Source organism: Gossypium hirsutum, chromosome A03 (assembly GCF_007990345.1).
Source record: "Gossypium hirsutum isolate 1008001.06 chromosome A03, Gossypium_hirsutum_v2.1, whole genome shotgun sequence".
Lineage (NCBI taxonomy): Eukaryota > Viridiplantae > Streptophyta > Magnoliopsida > Malvales > Malvaceae > Gossypium > Gossypium hirsutum.
Genome location: NC_053426.1, coordinates 23,687,980 through 23,715,564, shown reverse-complemented (window position 1 = coordinate 23,715,564; position 27,585 = coordinate 23,687,980). Strand labels below are relative to the sequence as shown.

Sequence of the window (27,585 nt, the reverse complement as noted above, 5' to 3'; positions counted from 1 at the left end):
AAAAAGTTAATCCGAACAATTCTTACCAAACAAGCCCACAAAAATGTATCATTGGTAGAAAAGGGCATGGAATTAAACCAAGAACAATTTCATAAACAACTAAAGGCCCGGAAATTTGCTATCATCATTGATCCATGGAAGAATTATCAATTACAAAAGTAAGCCCAAGAGAGTATCGTCAGTGTTGGGCCAACCAGATGAGTCAGCTCCGAGTGAGCAAAGCTAGCAAGCCATATTATACTAATGGAAACTGACCCTAGTACCTTCTTTCTTCATCCACGCTCTGCTGCTTCTTCATTTTGTTCGATTCTTCCTTTATTAATCAATCTTTTAGCTCCCTAACTTCAATTTTCTTCTTAGGATAACCCCTTGTTTTTCAGGATGGAGGTGCCTTACTCTTTCCTTTTTCTTCCCTCTCTCTCGCTTCACTTTTATGCTTAATAACAGTTTTGGTTTCTGGGTTTTGTTTTCCTTCTGATTACGGGGAAATGGTGTTTTTTTTCCTCTCTTTTTTTGTTTATTACTTTGGTTTTGAGTTTGGGTTTTCAAAAAATGATACTATTGTCTTGGTTGATCATCAAAAATAGAAAAGGAATAATTTAGGGACGGTTTCTGAGAATTTCTAGGGTGATCATCAATGATAGCTTGAAGAACTAGCTTTTGTTATATATATAGAATTGTTTGAATTGTTGAATATTTTTTGGACTTTTACTAACATAATAGGTTCAATTAGTGTAATTTTGTAAGATTCATAATCTAGGAATTTAAACAAAACATATTGCAATTTGATTGTTATTTTTGTGAACTTGCCAGAAGGTGGGAATTTTATGTTGTGGATGTAATTATTGGTGCAAAAGACATCATTTGAGGTAGTTCCTGGTACAGGGTCCGGTATGTCAAGTAGCCTGGGGATGCTATGTTCTATTGGCTATTTCCATTGGGGCCCATTGTGCCATGTCTAGTGATAATTTAGCATGTCCATCGACTTCGGACCTGCGAACTCAGCCCGTGGCTGCCCTTGATAAGGAGGGCATTGGACCTGCGATGACGTCTATACCAATGATTGCTTGTTCAACTTCTCTGTCTGAGGTTCCTCTGTTATTTTGTGGCTTGCCTTGAAAATAAAATTAGTTATGGCCATAGGCATTTTCAGTGGTTGATTCGTGTAGCATTCAGTGGCTTTATTTCAGTATTTCTGTTTCCTTTTGTTGTTTTTCGGTTCAATGGTGACTTTGTGCTAAACATTTTTGGTAATGATTTGTTAGCACCACTCGGGTGGAAGTGGGACCAACAAGAACAAACAAATGGTGGAGCAGTTGCAGCGATATGGAGTGATTTCATCAAAGAAGGTTGTTGAAGTAATGGAGACTATTGATAGAGCATTATTTGTACCTGATGGGACCCCAGCTTATGTCGATAGTCCAATGGCAATAGGTTACAATGCCACCATTTCTGCACCTCATATGCATGCTACCTGCCTTCAGTTATTGGAGGAAAATTTGCAGCCCGGCATGCATGCTTTAGACATTGGTTCAGGTCTCTTTTCACTCCATTATGTCGTATCTGTGCTTTTCAGATTCTTTCATATATACTACTCTCTTGAAATGGTGGAATATCAAATGTGCTGCACTTATTCTCTTGATGTTAATCTCACTTTGTCAATGGTCATTGAGAAACAGTCGACCATACTAGTTGATGGCTGCATCCAATCATCCTGCATTTAGGAAATGTTTTTAGTGAAACCATCAAAATCCAATCTCAAGTGTTTACGACTCTATGGTAGTGGCGGGAAAACGAAAGGTTGTTTGAAGAACACTAGTGTTATAAACTTTCAAGTGTCCGAAGGCTTTTTGGATCATTATCATAACACTTTTTGCATAATTTAGTCATTGATAGCAGTCTAATATTTTTATTTTCCTTTTCTTGTGGAAAGGCTTATTTTAGTTTTCATCATGCATTTGTTCTGTAGGAACGGGGTACTTGACTGCTTGTTTTGCAACAATGGTTGGACCACAGGGTCGTGCTATTGGTGTGGAACATATTCCTGAATTGGTTGCTTCTTCTATAAAAAATATTGAAAAAAGTGCTGCGGCTTCGCCATTGAAAGGAGGTTCTCTTTCAGTGCATGCTGGCGGTATGTACTTATCAGAACTTGATATATTGAAACAGGATTTGCTCTAAACCATAAACCAAATTCAACAGGAATGAAAATGAGTTAGTTGTCTGAGTTGAACTTTTCATAAAGAACTAATATATTGAGAGACAATGTTTCCATGAATGTTTGTGATTGATGGTTTGATCATGTACATTGTCATAGATGGCCGAGAAGGTTGGCCGGAACATGCACCCTATGATGCTATACATGTTGGAGCAGCAGCACCAGAAATACCTCAGCCCCTTATTGATCAATTGAAGCCCGGCGGTAGAATGGTGATCCCTGTAGGAAAAATATTCCAAGATTTGCAAGTGGTGGACAAGAATTTGGATGGTTCGGTTAGCATTAGAAGCGAGACTGCTGTTCGATACGTACCTTTGACCAGTCGCGATGCACAGTTGAAGGGTTATTGAGCTCAGGTAAGTACCTTATTTTCAGGTGGTTCCTGTTATTGAATCCAGTATTGTACAGAATATCGGAGTTTTTTTTTTTTTTCGGACTTGCACCGTTGTATAAATGGCATGCTTTTCATATGTTTGAACTTGGAACATAATGAAAATGCTTCCTGGAAGCAATCCATGGCACAGTGAAAGATGATTATATGAATCTGTTTTGGTTTTTCTCTGTTTTCCAACAATATTATGCATTTTTCATATCATTGTTGTAGATGATAGTTTAGTTGAAACAAGTTTCTCCCAAATGATGACCAACTCTCTGGATAAAAATATTTCATACAAATATTTTGCAAAACTTCAGAACTGTTAATAAAATGAAAAGAAATAGAAATAGAAATAGGAAAGGGCAAATATGAAATAAAAAACCAACAGCAACATATAGTCTTAATCTATAATCATTTCAGCTCAAAAGGGGCTTCGCCTTGGTTTTTGCTCTGCAACATTTACTCTTAGAGCTCTTCCATCCAGACTCTGCAACAATACACATGAAAAAAGTTTATAAATCAAAAATCTTGGTTACTTACATCAGATACTGATATATGATTAATGTATCTGTCCATCGAGACATACCTGTCCATCGAGAGCAGCAATGGCATCATTCAGTTCAGTCTCTGAGGACATAGTCACAAAACCGAAACCACGCGAACGGCCAGTCTCCCTGTCATAGACTACACGAGCCTCCAATACTTTACCATGTTCACCGAAAATTTGTTCCAATCGAGCATTACCCACACCCCATGGAAGGTTACCCGCATAGACTCTAAAAGCTTGTTCATAAACATGAGGGGATTGGTCGATACCTGATCCTCTAGGAGAGGCCTTATTTACGGTCAAGAGCCTTCCATTGAGATCCTGTTTAAAAGCAAGAATGACTAAGCACAAGCGCCTAATACAAACTTCATAGCACAATAATGCACAATTGAGATCATTATATGCCAAGGATCTCATACTTTTGCCAAACAATCTGGATCTGGAATGACATAGAAAGCGATTAAGTAGGAAATTTTGAGCAAAAGAAAAGGCTTACATAACCATTAAATGTTTCAGCAGCCTTCTCAGCTTCCTCTGCTGAACTCATAGTTATGAAGCCAAACCCACGGCTTTGCTCAGTATCCCTATTGTAAATAACCTGCAAACCTAGAAAACAAACAAAATTTCAACCCCAAAAACACGAATTTCAACCAGTTTTTTAAAGCAGAAAACTTGGGTCATTTAACCTCAGCAATTTCTATAGTTCCAGCTTTCTCAAAAAGCATAGCCAAGCTTTGACTATCAACATCATAAGGCAGATTCCCAACAAACAATTTAGCTTCCTCAGAAGGTTCGGAAGCATCCTCGTCTTCTGAACCACTACCAGCAACCTCACCTTGAGGTTCCCAATCAGACAAACTTGCTTCAGCCCCATCACTCTCCTCATTTTCCCATGTTGATTCCCCTCCTTCACTTTCAGTTCCTTGGTCATCAATGGTTAGGGTGGTGTCGTTTTCCTCCTCTTGTTGAGCCCAATCTGACGTCTGGGCCAAAAAGGCAACGAGGGAAGGGAAATGGGTTTTTGTTTTGAGGGAGGAAAAGGCTGGCTGAGTGGAGGAAGATAAGAAGACAAGGTTGATGGGCTTTGAAGGAAGTGAGAGAAGAGATGGAAGCTTGGAAGAAGTGGTGAAGAGTGAAGGCAAAGAAACAAGGCAAGTTGAGTCAACCAGAGACACAGGTCTCATTACAGTAGACATATTTGTTGTTGGAGAATTGTGAAGGAGAGTAAAGGGGGGGGGGGTTAAGAAGAGCAGAGGAGCCTGAAAGGATAAGAGGAGGCAGACAGGAGAGGGGACGAGGAGGTTTATACCAAAAAAGATAATTTCTTTAAAAAGAGGCCAATATATGCCTCTTTTGCGTATAATACATTAAATTGAATCACATCCAACAACAAAATAAAAAAAATTCAATATTAGAAGATCAAAGGTAAATCTTTTATTTAAATGTTAAAGCCATGCCCCTACTTGTCCCAGCCTATATTCCCATAAAAGAGTGAAAGTAAACATAAAGGTCTTCTGTATTTTTGGACTCAGTAATTATTTTATTTTAAAATTTTATATAAAATATATTTAAGAATCATAAGATTATAATTACACAAGTATTTCAAAGGAAATTCTTAAATGTTAAATTTTTTTAAGGGATTGGATTTGTTTTTTATTATTTTGATTTTTTATGTAGTGTTTAAATAGTAATATGGATTAACTAAATTTTTTTAAAATTACTAAAATAATATATTACCAAAAATACACTAAATTTAAATTATAAAATTGAGAAACAAGAAACTTGAGATGTCCAAAGAATGTTACTTTGATTGAGAACCAAATTGTGGTCTGCTGTTATGCCTTTTTTGTTTTTCCAAGATTAAAAAAAAAATCCATTGTTATTATATTAGATGAGTTTAAATAGTACTAAGAATGCTAAGGAAACTTCAATTTCTTCCATTACCACACATTTCATCAATAATACCTCACTTCAACACCAACACCAACATATGTATATATATATATAACACTAATATTTCATTGCCTAGTTAAGGAAAACAGAAAGCAAAGCTTACATAATAATAGGGAAAACTTCATGCACTGTAAAATCTAACTAAACCCACATTTTCTTTTCATTCAAAATCCCCCATACAACCTCGTCTCAATAAAAAAAAACCATTTCTCTTGAGCTGTACTCACCTTCAACCTTCACTGTCACTAGTCCATCTATGGGATTGTATATGAACTCCTCATCTTTCTCGTTCATGCTGCAACATTTTGGTTTCTTATTCGAATATGCTCCGAACCGTCCACACCCTCGGATTCTCACCTTTATCTTACATTCTGATGATTTGTTTTCGGAGTCCATAGCTTCAACTGCACCTCCTGAATTGTACATGTCGAGTAATCCGATAGGAGCAAACCGAAGATCCTCGCTGAATGCCTGTTTGGATTCATACTTCATTATTTTAACTACTTTGCTTATGCTTTAAAAAAAAAAGCTATGGAGAAGTACTGACCCTGATAGGAGAAACAGTAAAGACTTCACATTTCAAATGTTCTAAGGCCACTTGAAATTTTGCATCTTTTGACATTGTCTTCAGGGAACCTACAGTATATAGATTCACATTTCAAGCACTTTCTGGAGAGTCCAAAGTCAGAACCCGAAGACCGACAAACATGAAACAAAAGGATTTACCTGAAAGGCATGCATATACTGCACAATGTCCTCTCCAATTCTCACCTGCAACCTCTTCAAGTGCATCAACATCTCCAGCACTGACAATCCCTGAGATTGGTGTTCCTGAGCCGGGAGCGGGCATATATATACTACCTTTAATGGGAGGCCATATTCCAGCTCTTTGGCAGTTAAAAACACCTATAACCCCTGATAACTTGTTCAAGTTCCAAATCTTCAATAGGCTGCAAAAATGTCATCAGACAAGATATACTTAAAGAATACAAGCATGATTCTTTGCTTTAAGTGTTTAACCTTTTTCCATCTGTGACAGGGTCATTGAATAAACAGTCCCGAGTAGGTCGACCAGCATATCGAGCTCTAAGGATAGAGCCATCAGGCAACACTAGCTTCTTAATAATGTCGAAATCGTGACTACCTGGCTTGTCACTGAAGGAATGAAAATCCCAACATTAAGACACATATAGCGATGTACAAGAACTTGCATTTAGAACTAGGGGCACACCTTACATATACTGCAGAACCACTCAAGGCTCTCGCTGCACCATGGAACTCTGCGGTAATATGATCGCTCTGAAATGGAAAAAAAAAATCCCATGTGGAATATGCATGGATAGTTCATGGTTGTGTATATGTGAAAGGTGTTCATGCATATGCTTAAGAACCTACATAAAACATGTCCCAATCTGGTACAATGATCTCTCCTATAAGAAGAGAGTTAAAAGCAGCAGCAGCAACATGTAATGTCTGAAATGTTGGTTCATTTGGCATGAAATCTTCAGTTGCTCTAGCTGCAGCAGCCTTCTTTGTACTGACAGTATCCGAAAATGTTATTGTAAAAAATTGAAGATACCCTTTTCCTTTTTGCCAAATCATAACAAAAGTTGCATAATAATTTTGGGCAAACCTGTATAAGAAGTCAGTATTCAGACTCATGGAGCAGATTAAGTTGTTGGATTTGAAAGTTTCGGTAACAGAATCCTCAAGGGCTCCCAGGTATTGTCTAGTCAGTGAAACTCGACCACCGTAGCCAGCACCGAGGAGCTCCAAGACACCCTGAACATCCACCTTGACACCGTCAACCCCACAACTTGCTTGGTAGCTATGAAAATCGTTGTAAAAATCACGGATTTTGGAGGGATCAATTAGCCCGATTCCCTTTTCCTGTATATTGTCCAGGGTTGAACATACAACATGGGTCAGATTACCAGGGGACTGAACAACAGGTTGAATTTTGGGGTTGTATTTTTTCATCACTTCAGATTCTGGAAGAACCCCTCCCCAGTAACCAGCCATAGCATGCCAAATGTATACATATCTGCAATTGTTACTGCTATGATTAATAAGAACAATCTATACTTCTATAGCTTCTGATAGAGAAAAAAAAAACTCACTTCAATCCATATTTCTGCTTGATAGTTTTGATAAAATCTCTGAGATTTTTTCCTGATTTATCCAACTTTGAGCCCTTGAATTTTGCATTTTCCTCAAGATTAATTAATCTTGACAATTCCCTTCAATCAAACAGATGGAATGACTAAAGCTACTAATGCAAGAGTGAACTTATTGAATTAATTGTCTTACCCTGTTGGGTTCTCTTCATAGCTGGGAAAGATATTTTGCCAGCCTTCATCAATGGTTAAAAGTTTTGGAGGACAACCTCCCTTTGAGAAACTACAGATAAAACCCTAAATCAATATTATGAACGAAGAAATTGAAGCCAAATTGAAGTACCGAGAATAATATTTACTTTTCGAGTCCATCTTTGATTCCTTCAGGATCTACATTACAATAAAAAGCATCCCAGGTGTTCCATCCAAACCAATCTATATGTTCTGGCTTCTGTAATAAATAAAAAAACACAGATTTTCAACCATGGAAGTTGTCTAACAAGAACATACATGGAAAACATGGATTCTTGGTTCTTTACCTGCTTATTATCGATATGCTTGAACGTACCCTTATGCTTCTCCAATATCCTACAAGCAATTCAAACTTCATATTCGATAAAACGCGCTTGTAATTTAAATCCCTGATCCTATGCTCACCAACATACTTGATAGAATTCCTTATGAGGTTAAACGGGTTGTTCCCCGAATTTACGAAAACTGGCTCTTTAATCTTGGTGGTTTGAACATCAGGATCTCCTGAAACAATGGATAATCAACAGAAGAACTAAGAAAACAGAAGTAGCTTGTATTGAACTACAAGAAAACATAGATGAAAATGGGGGGCAAATCGACCGCTCTCAATGCAAAACTCTAGTTCATTGTCTGGTGTCCCTTGCAAACTTGTACGAAACTGACCATCCAACACAGGTAGTATCAAGACATAGAACTTGTTCTCAACTTCCAGGAGAAGCATTTGAGTTTCTGCCGGAATGTCTCCGCCCGATGTTCCGAAGCATGGTATCATCCACCAGATTTTGAACCTGAAGAGACACACCAATCTGTGCTCCCTGCAGTATCCACATATACACTCACCAAAATGTAAGATAAACCCGAAGTTTAACTCAATTAAATTGCACAGTTATTGTACATACTGGAGGGTTCCGAGATTGAACACATGACGAGAACTTGAACTGGTTGCATTGGCTCCAACGAAAACCGAACCGTCGTTAACCGGTGTAACCGTGATGTTAGCTGGAACGTTAGTTAAAACAGCCGCTCCTCGAACCATGAACGTACCACCTTTAACACCTGGTTTAACACTAATCATAATATCTTCGTTACTTCCCATGTTTTTCTTTTCTTTTGACTGAAATGCTGAGATTTTTGCAGATACTGCAGGATTCAGCAATGGAAGCCGTCCATTATATAGTGTCTCAGGATGAGACGAGATAGGAAGATGAATACAAGGAAACCGCACCGAACAAAGCGAGAAATTTGAAAATCTGACTGAGATTGTTGGATTTATGAGCCATGAACTCCAACTATAAAAATATAGTGATGGATAAAACGTGTCACATTGGTTCTAAGCCAAAGCGGATGGCAATGGAGCTATACGTGGCTGAAAACCAACTGAATTGGAGCTCATGTGCAGTTGTGGTGCATGAGTTTTAATCCAATACATCATTTCTTAATCTGATTTATTTTTTAAAACTAAAAAAAGTTGTTTATATTTAATATTAATATGTTTTTATATTATGCTTGTTTCGATTAATTTTTGTTTTCTTGTGAATTTAGCGGTGTGGGGTTATTACGGTGCAAAAGCATGTGAATTTAGGGAAGGATCCCAACTCATTATATAAACACATTCATTTATTTGTATATATTTGTAAGATATTTGTAAGGTTGTTTATTTCATGTCTAGTACAAGATAAGTTGCATGACATTGGAGGGATGGTCTGCCCTAAGGGAAAAGTGGTTTAGCAATAACCATGAGAGGAGCAATCTTATGCATTGTGATGCCAAAGTTCTCTGTAAGATCCAAATCTTTAGCTTCAGTACCTGATTGAAGCTCCCAATCAAAGCTATAAAGCAGCTGAGCCAGTGCCAACTCAACACTCACTGTGCCAAATGTAATAACAGGACAGCTTCTTCGACCAGCTCCAAAGGGTATCAACTCGAAATTTTGCCCCTTGAAGTCAATTGAACTATGTACGAACCTTTCTGGTGCAAAACATTCTGGATTTTCCCATGATTCTGGATCTCTTCCTATTGCCCATACACTGACGAAAATCCGTGTTTTGGTCGGAATATCGAACCGGTCGATCGTAACGTCTTCCATGGATTCTCTAGGGAGTAAGACCGGTGCCGGAGGATGTAATCGCCAGGTCTCTTTGATGACAGCTTTCATGTAATCAAGGTGAGGCAGATCAGTTTCTAAGACGACTCTTCTATCCCCTACAACTTTCCGGATTTCGGCTTGAGCTTTTTCGAGTACTTTCGGATTCATGATAAGTTCTGTCATTGCCCAATCAAGAGTTATGAATGTCGTATCGGTTCCAGCAGCAAACATGTCCTGCAAAACCAATAATACAACATACTCATATCAGGCATATACTCGTATTGGGTTCGTCAAACAAAAGGTACTTACCAACATGATGGCCTTAACATTGTCCATGGTGAGGTTGATCTCATTAGATTCACTTTTCTGTATGTCCAGCAAAACATCCAACAAGTCCTTACTATGTTCCTCTTTATGTCTGTCCGGATCAAGGTGTTCGGCTATCACCTCGTCGAAGAACCGATCGAAGCGTTGGAACGTGCTCTGGAGTTTCGATTTCAAACCCGTTAAGCAATGGATGAACTCCATGGAAGGGAAGAAATCTCCGATACTAAATCCTCCAAGCAACTCTTAATACTCTTCAAGCATCTTTTGGAATCCATGGCGATCATAGTCTCTACCATGTGAGAAACCTCTTCCCAAAGCAACTCGACAAAGATTATCGTTGGCGTAGAAACCCAACAACTTGCTTAGATTTACAGTAGCAGGATAAGAAGATTCTGAAACTCTACGAACCAATCGAGCAACCTCTTCTTCCCTGACAAAGCTAAATGATTGAACTCGTTTAGCACTCAACAGTTCAAGGATGCAGAGTTTCCGAACATGTCTCCAATAAGCACCGTAAGGGGCGAAGGCAATATCAGTGCAATCATAGAACAAAAGTTTAGCCGAGAAGATGGGTGGGCGATTGGAAAGTGCGAGGTCGTGAGTTTTCATCACTTGTTTGGCCAGTTTAGCTGATGAAACCACCACGGTGGGGATCTGACCCAGCTGTAAGTAAATTACTGGGCCGAACTTGTTGGACAGGCGACGGAGTGAGAGATGAGGCATGGTACCGAGCTGGTGGAGGTTGCCGATGATGGGTAACTTGGGAGGGCATGGTGGAAGATTGGGTTTTGTTTTGGTGGAGTTTTGGTTGAAAAGAAGTTTAAGGAGAAGGAGGGTTGAGGCAAAGAGCAAGAAGGGACTGGAGCTCAGTTGCAGCAGCCATTGAAGAGAAGCCATTGGAGTTGCTTCGGTCACAGTTGAAAGTCTATATACCTACGAACTTTATCTCTTCCTATTGCCATGCTATCGTACAAAGTTGGTGGAGGGATAAGGTATGGGGATTAAACCGTGGACTAATAATCAAATATTGATGTTTATGGCTCAAAATTATACATCAAAAAAAAATATATATATATATATATATGGTATAAAATTAGGTTTTCAATCACGAATTATTTGGTTTTGATAACAGTATCGAATTTTCTAATGAGATAATATATTGAAGTAATGGTTAGCATGTAGCAATCACATGTTTTATTATTATTATTATTATTATTATTATTATTATTATTTGGCTGTAATGATGAAACTTAGTTGTATTCCAACTAAGTTGTCAAGTTGTAAGCTTGTATAAATAGGCTTTATGCCATTTTAAAAAAATATGAATGAATTCAATCAAGATTTCATCCATATACTCTCTATTTTAGCTTTGCTTAAAATTTATTTCATTTTTCTTCTTTGTTTCTGCCGCAAGTCTCGATTCTTGCTCGGCAAGCTTTTTGTTGAACCTTGCTATTTGTTGCACTTAGCTCCAACAATTGGTATCAGAGCCTATTTCTTAAGGGATCTGTTATACAAATTCATGGCTTCATCAAGCTTTTCACCAGCTGCACCTCAAGTCTTCAATGGAGAAGGCTACCACATATGGGTGGTTAAAATGAAGACCTACCTACAAGCTTTCGATCTGTGGGAGGTAGTCAACTCAGATGTTGAACCAGAGCCACTTAGAGGCAATCCAACAGTGGCTCAAATCAGGCAGCATGTTGATGAGAGGACCAAGAGGCACAAAGCCATGTCTTGCATCCAGAACTCAGTGTCAGATGTGATTTTCACAAGGATTATGGCCTGTGAATCACCAAAACAAGCCTGGGACAAGTTGCAAGAGGAGTTTCAAGGGACAGAGAGGACAACGCAGCAACAGTTGCTGAACTTAAGGAGAGATTTCGAGAATTTGAAGATGAAGGAAGAAGAAACTATCAAGCAGTACTCTGACAGGATTATGGCTGTGGTTAACAGCATAAGGCTCCTTGGAGAGCAGCTCAAGGAAGCTAGGATAGTGGAGAAAGTTATTGCAACTCTGCCCGAGAGGTATGAGGCAAAAATCTCATCTCTCGAGGACTCAAGGGACCTGTACACCATCTCCCTAACAGAGTTGATCAATGCTTTATATGCTCAAGAGCAAAGAAGAGCAAGCAGACTGGAGGAGCATCAAGAAGGTGCCTTTCAGGCAAGAACAAACACTGCCTACAAAGGCAAGAAGGCCTGGAGAGACAAGCCAAGGACTGATGTTGCAAGAAAAGAGGGTCAGACTTGCAAGCACTGTAGAAGGGCTGGTCATCCAAAAGAAAAATGCTGGTTCAATCTAGATGCTGTATGTCAGCATTGTAAAAAGAAGGGTCATGTTGAAAGAGTCTGCAAGAGCAAGGCCAAATCAAGGCAGAGTCAGTTTCAACAGAAGAAAGCTGAGGCTCGAGTAGCTAAGGAGGACAGTGACCAAGAGGAGCAAGTCTTTGCTGTGTTATGCTCAGCTGCTCAAGAAATGTTCTCATCTGGTTGGCTTCTAGACAGTGGATGCACCAACCACATGACACCTGATGCTGCAATCTTCAAGTCTTTAGACAGAAGCTGCAGAACTAAAGTCAAGATAGGAAATGGACATTTTATTCAAGCTGAAGGCAAGGGTGATGTGCTGATATGCACCCCCACAGGTGCCAAAGTGATTTCAAATGTGCTTTTGGTGCCTAAAATTGACAGAAACCTGCTCAGCATAGCTCAGTTGCTGGAGAAAGGTTATTCTGTTGTGTTCAAAGACAACCAATGCCAAATCAATGATCCAAGTGGATCCAAGCTGATGGCAGTTCCTATGGCTAATAAGAGCTTTGTAGTTGACTGGACCAGGGAGTCAGACATTGCCTACACAGTCACATCAGATGAATCCAAGCTTTGGCATCAAAGACTGGGACATGCCAACTTCAGATCGATGGCTCGAATGGTCAGAGAGGACTTGGCTGAAAACTTCATCAACTCAGTGGATCATGATGATGTGTGTGAAGTGTGTCAGCTAGGAAAGCAGGCCAGACTCCCATTTCCCTCGAATCAAGCCTGGAGAGCCTCTGAAAAACTCCAACTGGTGCACACTGATGTGTGTGGCCCTATGAGGACTGAGTCATTAAGTGGAAACAGGTACTTCATACTGTTCATTGATGATTTTTCAAGATATTGCTGGCTTTACTTCCTAAAACAGAAATCAGAGGCGGCCTCAGTGTTTTGGAAGTTCAAGACTGCTGCTGAGACTGAAATAGGTTGCAAGCTGAAGTCCATAAGGTCTGATAATGGGACTGAGTACACCTCAGCTCAGTTCCAAGCCTTCTGTGATAAGGCAGGCATCAAACATCAACTTACCAACACATATACACCTCAGCAAAATGGTGTAAGTGAAAGGAAGAATAGGAGTTTGATGGATATGGCCAGGTGCTTGATGATTCAGAAGAATCTGCCTAAAGCACTATGGGCAGAGGCAGTTAACACTGCAAACTACATTCAAAATAGGCTTCCAACCAAGGCCTTGGATCAGAAGACTCCATTCGAAGCCTGGTTTGGATCCAAGCCATCACTGGCTCATCTGAAGGTCTTTGGATGCATCTGTTATGCTCATGTACCTGTTGTCAAAAGGGACAAATTGTCTGAAAGGGCTCGACCTGGTATTTTGGTGGGCTACAGCACTGTTAAGAAGGGCTATAGGATCTTGGATCCTTCAACAAAGAAAGTGTCAGTCAGTAGGGATGTGGTATTTGATGAAAAGTCATGTTGGAACTGGGAAAAACATGAACCTGAGGAAGTTTCAGGAGGACTTGCAGCAGATCAAGCTGAGCCAGATCAAAATGTTCCTGAAATGGACATTGATGATGAACCAGTTAGAGGAACAAGACCATTGACTGAGATTTATGAAAGAGCTCATGTAGCCATAGCTGAACCAAGCAATTTTGAAGAGGCTGAAGCTCAGCAAGAGTGGAAGCAGGCAATGGCTGAGGAGATTAGCATGATTGAGAAGAACCAGACCTGGGAATTAGTTGAAAGGCCAGTCAAAAGGAAGATAATTGGGGTGAAATGGGTGTACAAAGCCAAGCAAAATGCTGATGGTACCTTGAACAAACTGAAAGCAAGGCTAGTTGTCAAGAGGTTCAGTCAGAGGTATGGCCTGGACTACCTGGAGACCTTTGCACCAGTGGCCAGGCTAGACACCATCAGATTACTGATTGCCTTAGCAGCACAGCTCGAGTGGAAGATCCATCAACTCGATGTGAAATCAGCCTTTCTGAATGGTTTCTTAGATGAAGAGATCTATGTTGAACAACCACAAGGGTTTGAGATAGCTGGCAGAGAGCATATGGTCTACAAACTGAAGAAGGCCCTATATGGCTTAAAACAGGCTCCAAGGGCCTGGTACAGCAGAATCGATGGCTACTTGACTAATTTGGGATTCGATCGAAGCAAGAGTGAGCCAACAATGTATGTCAAGAAGCAAGGGACACAAACACAGCTCATTGTATCCCTATATGTTGATGACCTGCTGGTGACAGGAGGAGATCGAGCAGTGCTGGTCGATTTCAAGACCAAGATGCAAGAAGTATTTGTAATGTCTGATCTAGGGGAAATGTCTTATTTCCTTAGAATGGAGGTGACTAAAGCACAAAATGGGATATTTCTAAGTCAGAGAAACTTTGCCACAAAGATTCTGACCAAGTTCTCCATGCAAAACAGTAAAGCAACTAAAACACCTGTTGCTGTTGGAGAAAAACTATCGAGCCAAGGTGATTTTGAGAAGGTTTGTGAAACAACCTACAGAAGTCTAGTTGGTTGTCTGTTATATTTAACTGCCACTAGACCAGACATAATGTATGCTGTAGGATTGCTCTCAAGGTTCTTGCATTGTTGCAATAAAAAGCATTTACAAGCTGCTAAGAGAGTGCTTAGATATGTCAAAGGCACTTTGAGCTATGGTTTAAGGTACAGCAAGGAAGGAAATCTGAAGCTGGTTGGCTACACTGATAGTGACTGGGCTGGCTCGATAGATGACATGAAAAGCACCTCAGGGTATGCTTTCAACCTTGGTTCAGCCATGTTTTGCTGGAGCTCGAAGAAGCAAAGTCTGGTGGCTCAATCTACTGCTGAAGCAGAATATGTGGCAGCTGCAAGTGCTGTCAACCAAGCCATTTGGCTAAGGAAAATCTTAGCTGATTTGAAAGTGCATCAAAAGGAAGCTACTGAGATCTTCTGTGACAACCAATCTTCAGTTGCAATTGCTAAAAATCCAGTGTTCCATGGAAGAACAAAGCATTTCAGCATCAAGTTGCATGTTGTTCGAGAAATGGAGCAAGCTCAGGAAGTGAAGCTGATCCATTGTAATTCTGAGGATCAACTTGCAGACATTTTGACTAAAGCCCTTAATGTCACAAGGTTCGAATGTCTAAGAAGAAGCTAGGTGTTTGCTCCATGCAAACCAAGGAGGAGTATTGAAGCAATGGTTAGCATGTAGCAATCACATGTTTTATTATTATTATTATTATTATTATTATTATTATTATTTGGATGTAATGATGTAACTTAGTTGTATTCCAACTAAGTTTGTTAGTGGTAGTAGGTGGTGATTTATTTTAAGTGGATGTAATGATGATGTAATGATGAAACTTAGTTGTATTCCAACTAAGTTTGTTAGTGGTAGTAGGTGGTGATTTATTTTAAGTGGATGTAATGATGAAACTTAGTTGTATTCCAACTAAGTTGTCAAGTTGTAAGCTTGTATAAATAGGCTTTATGCCATTTTAAAAAAATATGAATGAATTCAATCAAGATTTCATCCATATACTCTCTATTTTAGCTTTGCTTAAAATTTATTTCATTTTTCTTCTTTATTTCTGCCGCAAGTCTCGATTCTTGCTCGGCAAGCTTTTTGTTGAACCTTGCTATTTGTTGCACTTAGCTCCAACATAATATTAGGTTTTCAATAATCAGTCAGAAGCTGATGATACATTATCAAATTTCGTAAAGAATATTGGATTTGCTATAAATTAAAAAAAAAGCCCTAAACTGCTGAACAAGTCCTCTAATAATCTATACACACCTTTGCAGCAAATTAGTATACATCCATTCGGCATTCTGGACAAATATCTCTGTTCAGTGAGGAAATCAAAATAAAGAAAATATGGGAATCAAAAGTATTTATACCTTAAGCTTCAAACTTTCATTCTATTTAGCAATTTTTTTTTTTGCAACAAAACTGATATTCCATTAAAAACACAGGCCGAGGTGATAAAGTCCAAATATAGAAAAGAAAGAAACTTAAACGACAAAACTTAAAACAGAACAAAAGCACACAGAAAACCAAAACCACGGTAAAAAAACAATAAAACCAACCAAACACTCAAACGCCTAAGAAAACCATCCACGAAATAAAACCACCCGCACCAAAATCGGAAGGCCAACATAAATATCAGACGAAATGACAGCCTTTAACCACACAGATTATTCTCAAAAATCGGACAAAAGAGTAAAAACTTCTTTGAAAACCCACCCATGGAGAATCTACAGCAAGTTCTCTTTCTTCAAAGAATGCCTAAAACCTCTTAACCTCTCTGAACCCAGGCTTCCCAGTCTTTCTCCATAACTTTTCAAACCGATTCTAGAGATTCGTGAAACCAAAAGCTTTCAATCTGTCGTCGATGACTTTCCAAAACCAAAGTGTGCACTGCACTATTAACTGTCCTTGGCACAAACAAGTACGAAACATTCTCAAACTGTTGCCTAAGAACTCGAATATTATTAATGATGGGTCTCAAGATCGATCTATCCTCCTCCTCAGAGTTCAGTTTCTTACTAGTAGTCAGAGAGTCACCTTCCAACAGAATCCTCTTCCACCCCAACTCAGCCACAAAAAATATGGCCCTCTCACACGCTCTCGCTTCCGCAACCACCGCGTCCACCACATCGCCAGAAGGGTAAGTACACGCACCCATAAACTACCCTTCATTATTTCTTGTAAGAACTGCTGCAAAAGAGAATCCAGATTCTTTTAAGAAAGACGCGTCAAAATTTAGTTTAATCGTCCCACTATCAGGGGGACGCCAAAGTTGATGCCGCATAGGAATAGGAAAAGACTTCAGATCAGTATGGCTAGAAAGTAAATCCTGGCAATACCCTCGAATAATACAAGGTCTTGCTTTGAGTACTTAATTCCTTCATATATCAGTTTATTTCTTCTATACCAATGGGACCATAAGGAAATAATAAGAATCTGTCTCATGCTTTTATCCGCCTCCATAAACTTTTTGATGAAATTATCTTTGCCATACGAGCTGAAATCAATCCGATCAAAGCTGACCTTGAGGGAGACCCATAACTGCTGCAAAGCTCCACACTTCCATAAGAGATTATCAGAATCCTCCGGGATTTCTTTACAGAGAGGGCAAGCCACATCTGCTGAAAGACGCCTGTGGAAAAGGTTAACAAAATGTGGTACATAGTTATTAAGGAGTCTCCAGGCATGGATTTTAATTTTAGTCGGGATCTGTGACTCCCAAAGAAGTTTCTAGAAATCTTTGTATTTGCTATCATTGTAACCAATATAGCTAATGGTCTTTAGTTGATCTGTAATCAAAACCCTGTACCCGCTCTTCACTGAGTAAATCCCAGAGGCTTCAAATTTCCAGACCAATAAGTCCTGAGTTCTTCAACAACCAAGAGGAATTGAAAAAATTCGCCTTGATTGGTCTTCATCGAACAGACTTTGAATTACCTCCTTTTACCAGGTACTAGCCTCGGCATCGATCAACTGGTTCACAGTAGTCCATGAGATATTAATAGTTTGCACTGATAACCTATTGTTGTCATGACCAAGCAACCAAGGGTTATTCCAGATATTCACACTGTTGCCATTTCCAATTCACCAGACCAGCCCATCAACAATCAATTCCCGAGCACTACAGATGCTCCTCCAAGTAAAAGAAGAGTAAGAACCCACTTTAGCTGAGAAAATGTCTGTGAAAGGAAAATAACGGGCTTTTAAAACCTTCGACAAAAGACAATCGGGCTTAGAAAAGATGCGCCATAATGCGTTCCAATTGCTCCAATGAATCCTTTTTGCCAATTTGTTGTTATACCACTAAAATTTGTTAAGAAGGCCCTCTAACTTATGGCAAAAGAGTTTAGGTAAAGCGAAACACTGCATAACATAGACTGGAATAGCTTGTAAGACTGATTTGATAAAAACTTCCTTACCCCCATAGATAGATAGCGTAGACTCCACCCTTCAATTCTTTTCCGAAAGCGGCCCACAAAATAAGTAAAAGCCCACTTCTTCTTCCTACCAATCATCATGGGAAGCCCTAAATAATTCTCCGGATTTGTGGCCACTCGGACACCCAGAATTCCAATCACTAACTCCCTAATCCTTGGTTCCACATTGGCTCCAAAATAAATAAGAGATTTATCAAAATTTACCCGTTGTCCTGAAGCCTGTTCATATTCCGTTATAAGCTACTTCATTATATTGGCTCCCTCTGCCGATGCCTCTCCAAACAGAATGCAGTCATCTGCAAAAAAACAGATGGTTAATTAACAACCTTTCTTGTCCTATAAGAGCTCCCTGCAACAACTTTTCCGGCTTAGCATTTTGGAGTAACATAGAAAACCCCTCAACGCAGAACAAAAACAGGTATGGACTTAAAGGGTCCCCTTGCCTCAATCCTCTCAAAGAAGAGAACCATTTGCCAAGTTCCCCATTCATCCTCACCGAATAAGAAACTAAGTAAACACACCTCATAATGAGAACAACCCAATCAGGATGAAAACCCAATCAACTTATCATACCAGCCAAAAAATCCCACTCGACGCAGTCATAAGCTTTACTCATGTAAAGTTTAAACGCAAAATTTCCTTTTCGACCTCTTTTCTTCATTTTGAGAGAATGTAAAACCTCATAGGCAATAAGCACATTATGTCTCCCTTGAACAAAAGCCTCTTGGGATTCACTAACACACACCTCTAATAAAGGACTCATTTGATCAACCAGAACTTTTGCAATAATTCTATAGATGACGTTACAGAGGCTTATGGGTCTAAATTGAGTAAGGTTTTTTGGTTTCTCCACTTTTGGAATTAAAACAATACGGGATTTATTAATTTCCTCCATCCCTATCTCCCCTTTTAAAATTGATAAACAATTCTGAGATACTACAGGACCAACTATGTGCCAATAATTTTGGAAAAAGATTGTTGAAAACCCGTCAATACCTGGAGCTTTTAAAGGCAGCATAGACTTGACAGCATGCATGATATCTTCTTCCGTAAACGGCTTTAGTAACTATTCATTCATACCATTTGAAATTCGCTTATCAACCAATCCCAACAAACGAACGTCATCCCCTGGGCTTGAAGCCGTAAATAAATGCTCAAAATACCTCGAAGCATGCTAAAGCATTTCCTCATTCATTGAGACACGACTCCCATCTTCACGTTCCAACCCCGAAATCTTATTACGATAAAACCGCTGAACAGCAACTTTATGAAAGAAACTGGTATATCGGTCATTGTGTTTTAGCCAATATGCCCGGGCTCGTTGTTCCTAAAAAATCTCTTCATTGTCCATATCCAAATTAAGACCAAGTTAGACCTCCATAATTTCCGCTAAGACCTCATCGGAAGGGTCCATACCATAAAGCTCTTGAAGTCTTTCCTCTATTTTCGACAGCGAGAACCTTTCTTCTCTACTTTTTAACCTACTTCAATGTTGAAACTGCTGTCCCATGAGCCGAAGTTTGTCAGGGATACTTCCATCAAAACTATTCTAATTCAAACGTACCACCTCTTTGAAATTCTGTTCTAAACACCACTTAGCCTTAAAACGAAAAATTCTAAGCCTAGACTGTTGACCTTCATGATCACAACCATGAGTGTCTAAGAGGATCAGACAATGATCCAAGAAAGAGTGACTTAAATGCTCCAACTGGTAACAAGGAAAAAGAGACATCCAATCAAGCGACACAATGCCTCTGTCTAGACGTTCTCAAATGTTCGTCGATAAAAACCTCCCATACTCCCACGTTAACCACCTGCCAACGAACCCTACATCATTGAGCCCACAAACATCCAACACATCTCAAAACTCGGACATTCGGCGATCTGATCTAAGCCTACCACACTTTTTTCGTAAGAGTTCATGATTTCATTAAAATCCCGACTACAAACCAAAGAAGCTTATAGTCAGTGCCCAACCTTCGAAGTAACTCCCAAGACTGGCTTTGATTCCTTTCCTCAGAATTCCCATAAAACCAGGTAAGATGCCAAGCCTCTCCACACTCCACATCCTGCACCTCCACATCAATGTGAAAAGAAGAATAACTTTTAAGCTGAACAAGCTCATTTCCTTTCCAACCAAGAGATAAACCCCCTTTAGAATCAATTGCATCAAAACCATACTTCAAACGTACTTTTTCCATCCGCTTTGAACTTAATTTTGTCTCCATAAGAAACAAAATTTGAGAATTAATGGCTCGAAGTTTATTTTTGAGCCTACTAACCGTCCGTGGTCTCCCCAAACCATGAACGTTCCAACTTAAGACCTTCATTGCGGCCGGCTGCTCTGCCCTGCAGAGCTAGCCGATAAAACATTAGAAGTTAATATGTTTTCTTTTTACATTTTTAATAATTTTTTTAATGTACTAATCAACTATTAAATAATGTATTAATTAACTATTAATACTATATTTATAGAAATTTATTAACTTGGTGCTCTTTTTTAAAAGTAAAATACGTGTAGAGGCTTATTTTTATCCGGCCCAAATAAAAATAACAAAAATAAATAAAAATAAGCTCATTAATTAAAAGTTTAGTCCATTACAAGTCCAAATACAAAACCTTAAAGCTCAAATTATCTAAGCCTTAAACCCAAAACCCAAAAAAATATCAAAAACACTAAAAGTCCCTAAGCCTCCAATCGTCACCCTTGCCACTTCAGTAAGTGTGCCATTTGAGGCCTGACACCTCCTCGTCCTTGCCGCTACCACCTGCAAAAGACGAAGAAGTTCAAAAGAGAATACAAAGAAAAAAAATTACAAATGTGGTTTTTTTATCTTCTATTTTTATTTTATTCTATTTTTTCTTAAAGAGTATAAAAAAATAAAAACAAGGTTTAAAAGAAATTACGTCGTCACTTTGTCTCTTATCACTGTAGTCAATAGCTCTCTGCCGATTTGACAAGTCTTCGAACCCATTAGGGTTCGTCGACAGCCTTGACGGAGACTAGAGAAATTGAGTATAAAAAAACAATAAAAAGCTTAAAAAAACTAAGATTCATCATTCCTCTTTTTTTTCTCTACTTTTATTTTGAAGAACATAAAAAATAATAAGATAAAGGTTTAAATTTTACCTATTCATCACCACTGGGAGGTCCTTTTCCGGCTAGGGAGGTCTCCGAACCCTTTAGGGTTCGTCGATGGCCACGTCGGAGAAGAGAAACAGAAAGGTTTCTTGGTCACCAATCGGATTTTGACTGGGTTTTCGCAGGATCTATCGTCAGATCCATGATCTACACAAAAAAAAGGGCTCGAGGAAAACTTTTTTGGGAATTCTAGCCACCAAAAACTACGATTGCTGTCACCAACGACCAGTGGCCACGGCAAAGGCTCACCAAACCTCATGGCCGGCCTAAAGGTTGTTTTGAGAGAAAAAGGAGAGAAATTTTTTTTTTAAACATAGAAGGGAAATGAATTTTTTTTTAGATTTTTAACTTATATAGAGGTACTATACGACGTCGTTTTGGGGTGTAGCTTAAAATGCCCAAAATAACATCGTTTTGAAGTGTGAACCGACGACCCTACCTGGATTCTCTAGGATCCGTGCGTTTTAGAAATAGGGGTGTAATTACTGCCCTGGTCCTTCCACTTTTGGCCCTTTTTCAATTTCATCTTATTCCTTTTTTATTTTTTATTTTTTTTACATTTTTACCCTATAATTTTAATTTCCTTGCATGTTGGTCCTTTAACCCACTATTGAACCAAGGAAACGACGTGGGGTTGGGATAATTTCCCTTTGAGGCCATGTACTTTTCCATTTTATTTTAATTAGATCCTTTATATTATTTTTTTTATGATTTAAATTTTGTTATATATTCAATTCAATCCCCAGACTATAGAACCTTTGGAGAATGACGTGTATTGGGTTTTGGTTATTTGCCCTTTTGGTCCCTACATTTTATTGTTTTTTATTTAACCATTTTATTTACTATTTTTATTTATTTATACTTGAAGTTTTGTCATAGTTTCAATTTAGTCCCATGTTCATTTAATTAAATCCTTGTACTTACTGTTTTTTTTTTCCCTTTAAGTTGCATAATTTACATTTTTGCCCTCTAATTTCCCGATTATTTTATTTTAGTCCTTTATTTTCAATTACTGATACTATTAATACTATTAGGTAATTATCGTTGCTAATTAATATTATTTTGTTAAAGTTTGCTCAAAAATCAATATTTCATGAATGTAATTATATTATTATCATACATTTTTATATTATTTCACTATTAGTATCATTATTATCATATAGTACTATTAATTGAATAACTTTTTTATCATTATTTTTTAATTATTGTATTCATTATATTATTTTCATATTATTTTATTATTCATGTTGTTATTTTGTTAATATCATAATTTTGCCATTATCGTGTACGTAAATATTGTTACATACGTTCATATATTTTTATGCACAAATGTATAATAAATAACTTAAAACTGAGGCAATATTCTTTATTTGGGGAATCCAATGGGCCGTGCTCCTAACTTACGGAGTATGACTTTCTCCTTAAACCTAAGTAATCAAATATTCTATTTAAAATACAAACACATAAGACTTAGGTAATAATCAAATGATGATTATTCTTGTTTTTGAGGATTCGAGACATCATGCCCTAACTTACGGGCATGATATTTTCTTCTCGACTAACTCAAAATAAGGCAATTTAGTTAGCGATATTTTAATCAAATAACATAATGCAAAGAGGGATCGCATTTTAAATTTTCTTCGAATTTTCAATTTCCTACGCCAAAACATCAAGTAATCAACTAGGTAACAATTTTGGGTGTTATGGGGGTGCTAATCCTTCCTCATACATAACCGGCTCTTGAACCCACTCTTTGGATTTTGTAGACCGAAAATTATCATTTTAGAAAATTTAACCTTTTATAAAAGTGATTAAGTTTCAAGGTGATCCGACCACACCTAATAAAAAGGATTGGTGGCGACTCCATTTTTGTTTTTCTAAAATAAAAGTCGATTTCCAAAAAAGTTTCTACAAACTACACTATTAGTTATTAAGATATAGGTATGTTTTTATTTTGATCACTTAACTAAGAGCAAGTTACAATTTGGACGCTAATGTTTTCGATTTTTTCGTCACTCGAGTGTTAAGCAATTGATGGTGTTATTTTTTTAGTTGGTATAATAACAATTTTAGTTGGTTTTTATACTTTCTGTCAATTTGATCCTAATTCTATATATAACGATAAAAATTAAAATTCTTTTTAAAAATTTAGGAAACTCTAAAATTGAAAAATGATAGGCTGTCAAAGCCTACAAAAATAAAACCTACTTGTAAAAGAGTAATTAGTAGGAGCAGCAAATAGGGTCTTATCTATAGAGATTGATAATAACTTTATTTCTTTAAAGAAAAACCATAAAAGTAAATTGGAAGGGGGTTTTATGAAATCGAAAGCTAAAATTAAACTAAAACCAAATTTGAATTAAAAACTTAGATTCAAGAACGTAGTAATTAAAAGTTTTATAAAAATCAATGGGAAAAAGCTCTCGCCAAAGGTAAATTCCGTTTGATTTATGAATTTGATCATCAACACAAATATAACTTCAACGCCTTTAGTAAATTAATTCTAGTTGTTGACTCAACGTCGGGCAACCAATCTCTCCTAACTTGACCGGTAACCAAGAGACAACTCGTATATAAATTACTTTTCAAACCAATAAATAACCTTGCAACTCAATGCCCAAGCTTTAACTTACTAGCAGCATTAAAAACTAGAGAGGCCTAATTTAAACTGACAAACTTACCTCAACAGAATTCATTTAATCTAAATCACACATTTACACTGCATAACTGTAAACTACAACATAAACGTGTTATGAAATTTGTCACTAGTATTAGAACGAATTAAACAACTACATATTTAATCATCCTAATTTACTCTGCTTATTCTAAGCAATTGAACACTGGCCATATATTCAATAAACCTGAGTAGTTGTAATTAAAACAAAAGATGCATGAATACCAAATAACAATGAAGAATTAAAAGCACAAATAAGTCTCACAAATTTATTAAATCAAACTCTGATAAATCCTTTGTCTAGAAAAAAGGGAGTTTAGCAAGCCATAAAATCAAAAGAACGCAAAGTAAACAAAAATATCTATTCAGTTTCTAAACGGCCAAAAATCCTAACTCCCTCTCAAATCTGAGTATTTATAACATCCCTTTAATCTAAATTAGATTACAGAAACTTGATTTAGGTCATAAAACTCATAAATGACCAAAAAATGCCTTTAAAATACGATCGAAATGCAAAATTTTAATCCAAAACAAAGGGGTTCGATGTTGGGGTGTTGAAATTGGCACAGAGGCACTGTTAATCACACGCAAGGGCATCGAAATGTTGTTCAGAGCTCCAAACTTCTTATTTTCGGCTATGCATCGCCTCAATTATTCATCTAATCTTTCAATGGTCTCAAAACTCGAGCCTCAAACTCCCATGCACCTATATCAAGTTCAAAAACACCTAACTTAAGTTCAATTAATTAGAAATACACAAAATAAAGGGAAAATATTAAAAAAGATAAATAAATATAATTGAGGCTCAAAATAAGTAATTAAACTAAACTGTAATATTTTAGCTAAGGATTATGCAAAATGCTAAATGTACGGATATAAAATATGTGTAATATTTGTACTTATAAAAAAAAATTAAATAAAAATAGATAAAGTGAGATAAAATGAGGGGAAAGTGTTTTTCAACCTTCCAATTTTTTCTCCATTTATCTGTATAGAAATTGTTGGACAATACACACGTTAGTGAAACAAAATGGATAAATATAAATAAATATTTATATAAATAAAATGTAAATGGAACAATTTATAATTAAATTATGAAATATGAAAATCAAACAAAATCGTAATATAAAGTTGAAATAAAGAAGAAAGAATAGGGATTTTACGAAACGCTGAGGCTTGTGAAACATAGTTTCCTTAAGACGGATTTAGTCGTTTGTACGGTACTTGGAGTAATTTTGGTCGAATGTCTCCCAGGATACAACAACAACAGTGATCAAAATAGCAGCACCTCTACAACAATCAACGAACGAATCAAGCCTTTTTCTATCACCAAAATGTTGAAAATACAGTCATTCAATTATCCTTCAAGAGGGTTCACATATATAAACACATCTCACACTTTGGTATTTAACCAATGTGGGATCTAAGCCTTTATTTTTCCTCAACAATATTTCCAAGTAGCTTAATTTGAGCATCAATTTCTCATTATCGCTCAACCATTTTAAGCATATGATATACCATTGTAAAGGTCTCATGGAGTAGAATATGAAACCATAATTTTATGATTCAACTCTCCACCTTTACTTATTGAGAATATGCCTCAAAGTTCTCATAAAAGTAATTTTTCCAACAATCCCCCATATGAATGAAAATTGATAGTTTTATCGAAAAACATTGACTCGATATGTTTTATCGAAAAACATTGAACCTTTCCTTACGAAAGTATATTTACTTTACTAGCTGACCAGTAGACGTGATGTCCTTGAATTGTTCTGTCTTTTGTGTAAACGATGTTATACCTCACACAACTACCTCCCTAGCAAGGTTTTAGATCTCATGCGTATGTTCATATAGTCGTGAACATCTCTTGATTCTGCAAGAGTTTGAGAGAACTATGCCCCAATAGTCTCCTTAAAGCGGCCCCACTTCACTCTGACATAGGTGACTTATGTTGTTTGGCTCACCGAAACATACAATGGTCATTAAAAGCTTTGTTTAACCTATCCTATTTTTTTTAGTCACTGTTTACATCATAGGAATAAACTTGGGATAAGTACCCCCACAGTGATCTCATAAAGTCTATGCAATTAGGTTGTTCCTTTGAACCTAGATTTTGGAATCTCCAGTCAACTAGGTAGGGTTTTCTTTCACATAGCGCCTTTTATTTGCATGGGCTTTAGTCACAGCCATTTCGATGTTTTATCAACATGATCTCGTTTTAAGCCTTTAGTTAGCGGATCCACAATGTTATCTTTTGATTTTCCAAAATCAATAGAGATAACTCCGTTTAAGATCAGTTGTTTTAATGGTATTGTGTCGACGATGCATATGTCTCGGCTTACCATTATACGTTACGCTAGCAAGACACCCCCACACTTTCAAGTGGATGTAGGTTAGTTTTCAACTTTTTCATAACTCATATGGTGTCTTGTCCCTTTTCTTATGGGGTACCTTATATGAAAGGCAGTTAACTCATAGAAGTGCTTCCCCCACATTTCCTATGATAACCCAGAGCTTTTCAGCAGTGCGTTCATCTTTTCCTTTAGTGTTCAACTTTTTTGCTCGGCTACTCTATTTAAGGAAAGTATAGTGGTGTTATTAAGTTGTGTACATTATTCAAATGATTCAACATATCCACCACCACGATCACTTAAGCTTTTTATTAAGTTGGTTTTCAACTTCTTGCTTTTAGAGAATAAAATTCTCTTCGTTTTAGCTTTTAAGCAAATATACGTAATACTGAAGGTAATAAACATTTTATTCTTTCCTCTCGTTTAAACAAGCTTTACAAGAATTGCTATGTATTAGATCAAGTGGTTTTTTTACCTTTGTTAATTTTTCCTCAACACATGTTTCACATTTATAATTATAATTATTGTGAAACAAAGGAATATGCTCTAAGTTAACTTATGTACGTAAAGTATCATAATTAACATGTCCGAGCCTACTATGCCATAAATTAAATGACTTAAGCATATAAACAGAAAAAGAACAACATTCTTATTCATAGTTTTGCTTTTATAGAGATACATTTAGTTTAATACATATCCTATTCCCACAAACATTCTATTCCCCTTTTTTTAAAGAACATTCTTATTCATAGTTCTTGTGTATGTTAGGCACATAATTCCATAACGGACACTTCCTTGGAAATTTCTTCCACAGCATTAGCCCCGTTAGCTCTAACTTTTTTTGGGATCCTACAGTCGGATGACTTGTGCCCCATCTTGTTACAATTGAAGCATTTTCCTTGAAATTTTTGCTTCTTGGAAACACCACATTTTGGTCTCAGTTTAGACCCATTCTGCAGTTGTTTTCCTTTCTTGAAGTCTTTCTTGACTTTTATGACATTTACCCTAGCAACATTGTTATTTTTTGTTTTGTTGAGCCTCTTTTCCGTACCTCTATTTTCTTATTCAATCCAAAGCCTGACAATTAGGTCTTCCACTGACATTTCCTTTCATTTGTGCTTTAGGTAATTCTTGAAAGCATTCCAAGTAGGAGGCAATTTCTCAATAATGGATGCCACTTGGAAAAATTCACTTATTATCATCCCTTCAATAAGAATTTCGTGAATGATTAGTTGAATTTCCTGTACTTAATTCATAACTAATTTAGAATCAACCATTACAAAATTTAAGATTTAGCAACTTAGAACTTT

General features: G+C 37.3%; 4 protein-coding genes and 1 long non-coding RNA gene across 10 annotated transcripts; 2 read left to right on the top strand and 3 right to left on the bottom strand.

The window, feature by feature from the left end:
* The first annotated feature begins 191 nt into the window (after positions 1 to 191).
* On the top strand, positions 192 to 2,775 carry LOC107887285 (protein-L-isoaspartate O-methyltransferase 1). 4 transcript variants are annotated; one of them, XM_016811474.2, is made up of 5 exons: positions 192 to 387; positions 886 to 1,089; positions 1,266 to 1,536; positions 1,970 to 2,134; positions 2,318 to 2,775. In XM_016811474.2, the coding sequence occupies exons 1-5, from the start codon at positions 382 to 384 to the stop codon at positions 2,566 to 2,568; spliced, it is 897 nt and encodes a 298-aa protein (XP_016666963.1). In that variant the 5' UTR covers positions 192 to 381; the 3' UTR covers positions 2,569 to 2,775. The 4 variants fall into 4 exon arrangements, with proteins under 4 accessions (XP_016666963.1, XP_016666965.1, XP_016666964.1 ...); XM_041099216.1 differs by having other exon boundaries at positions 262 to 387; positions 814 to 1,089; XM_016811476.2 differs by lacking the exon at positions 886 to 1,089 and having other exon boundaries at positions 231 to 387.
* LOC107887895 (probable galactinol--sucrose galactosyltransferase 2) lies at positions 2,652 to 9,409 on the bottom strand. Of its 3 annotated transcripts, XM_041099198.1 has the most exons (18): positions 9,270 to 9,409; positions 8,363 to 8,530; positions 8,064 to 8,278; positions 7,877 to 7,967; positions 7,751 to 7,799; positions 7,571 to 7,662; positions 7,405 to 7,494; positions 7,215 to 7,334; positions 6,728 to 7,138; positions 6,490 to 6,631; positions 6,326 to 6,393; positions 6,115 to 6,249; positions 5,821 to 6,044; positions 5,642 to 5,730; positions 5,322 to 5,565; positions 3,638 to 3,747; positions 3,181 to 3,462; positions 2,652 to 3,081 (listed from the first exon to the last, which is right to left on the bottom strand). In XM_041099198.1, the coding sequence occupies exons 2-18, from the start codon at positions 8,497 to 8,499 to the stop codon at positions 3,016 to 3,018; spliced, it is 2,565 nt and encodes an 854-aa protein (XP_040955132.1). In that variant the 5' UTR covers positions 8,500 to 8,530; positions 9,270 to 9,409; the 3' UTR covers positions 2,652 to 3,015. The 3 variants fall into 3 exon arrangements, with proteins under 3 accessions (XP_040955132.1, XP_040955128.1, XP_040955136.1); XM_041099194.1 differs by lacking the exon at positions 9,270 to 9,409 and having other exon boundaries at positions 8,363 to 8,708; XM_041099202.1 differs by lacking the exons at positions 7,215 to 7,334; positions 9,270 to 9,409 and having other exon boundaries at positions 8,363 to 8,708.
* Positions 9,063 to 10,077, bottom strand: LOC107887282 (cytochrome P450 71AP13). The gene is made up of 2 exons (XM_041099221.1): positions 9,859 to 10,077; positions 9,063 to 9,783 (listed from the first exon to the last, which is right to left on the bottom strand). The coding sequence occupies exons 1-2, from the start codon at positions 10,075 to 10,077 to the stop codon at positions 9,172 to 9,174; spliced, it is 831 nt and encodes a 276-aa protein (XP_040955155.1). The 3' UTR covers positions 9,063 to 9,171.
* Positions 10,078 to 10,119: 42 nt separating this feature from the next.
* LOC121220072 (cytochrome P450 71AP13) lies at positions 10,120 to 10,773 on the bottom strand. Its single transcript, XM_041099223.1, has one exon. The coding sequence runs from the start codon at positions 10,771 to 10,773 to the stop codon at positions 10,120 to 10,122; it is 654 nt and encodes a 217-aa protein (XP_040955157.1).
* A 5,192-nt stretch (positions 10,774 to 15,965) lies between these two features.
* Positions 15,966 to 17,593, top strand: LOC107887286 (uncharacterized). The gene is made up of 2 exons (XR_001681102.2): positions 15,966 to 16,811; positions 16,931 to 17,593. It is a non-coding gene; the product is annotated as an uncharacterized lncRNA (long non-coding RNA).
* The last annotated feature ends 9,992 nt before the right edge of the window (positions 17,594 to 27,585 follow it).

Coding starts and splice junctions, on each gene's coding strand:
- LOC107887895 (XM_041099194.1), bottom strand. CDS start 8,559: ATGGGAAGTAACGAAGATATTATGATTAGTGTTAAACCAGGTGTTAAA. Junction 7,335..7,404: donor TATGAAGAGAACCCAACAGG/GTAAGACAATTA, acceptor GTTTGATTGAAG/GGAATTGTCAAGATTAATTA. Junction 3,748..5,321: donor AGTGACAGTGAAGGTTGAAG/GTGAGTACAGCT, acceptor TTTGTTTTCTAG/GTTTGCAGGTTATTTACAAT.
- LOC121220072 (XM_041099223.1), bottom strand. CDS start 10,773: ATGGCTTCTCTTCAATGGCTGCTGCAACTGAGCTCCAGTCCCTTCTTG.
- LOC107887282 (XM_041099221.1), bottom strand. CDS start 10,077: ATGGAGTTCATCCATTGCTTAACGGGTTTGAAATCGAAACTCCAGAGC. Junction 9,784..9,858: donor ATGTTAAGGCCATCATGTTG/GTAAGTACCTTT, acceptor TTGGTTTTGCAG/GACATGTTTGCTGCTGGAAC.
- LOC107887285 (XM_016811474.2), top strand. Junction 1,090..1,265: donor GTTCAACTTCTCTGTCTGAG/GTTCCTCTGTTA, acceptor ATGATTTGTTAG/CACCACTCGGGTGGAAGTGG. Junction 1,537..1,969: donor TGCTTTAGACATTGGTTCAG/GTCTCTTTTCAC, acceptor TTTGTTCTGTAG/GAACGGGGTACTTGACTGCT.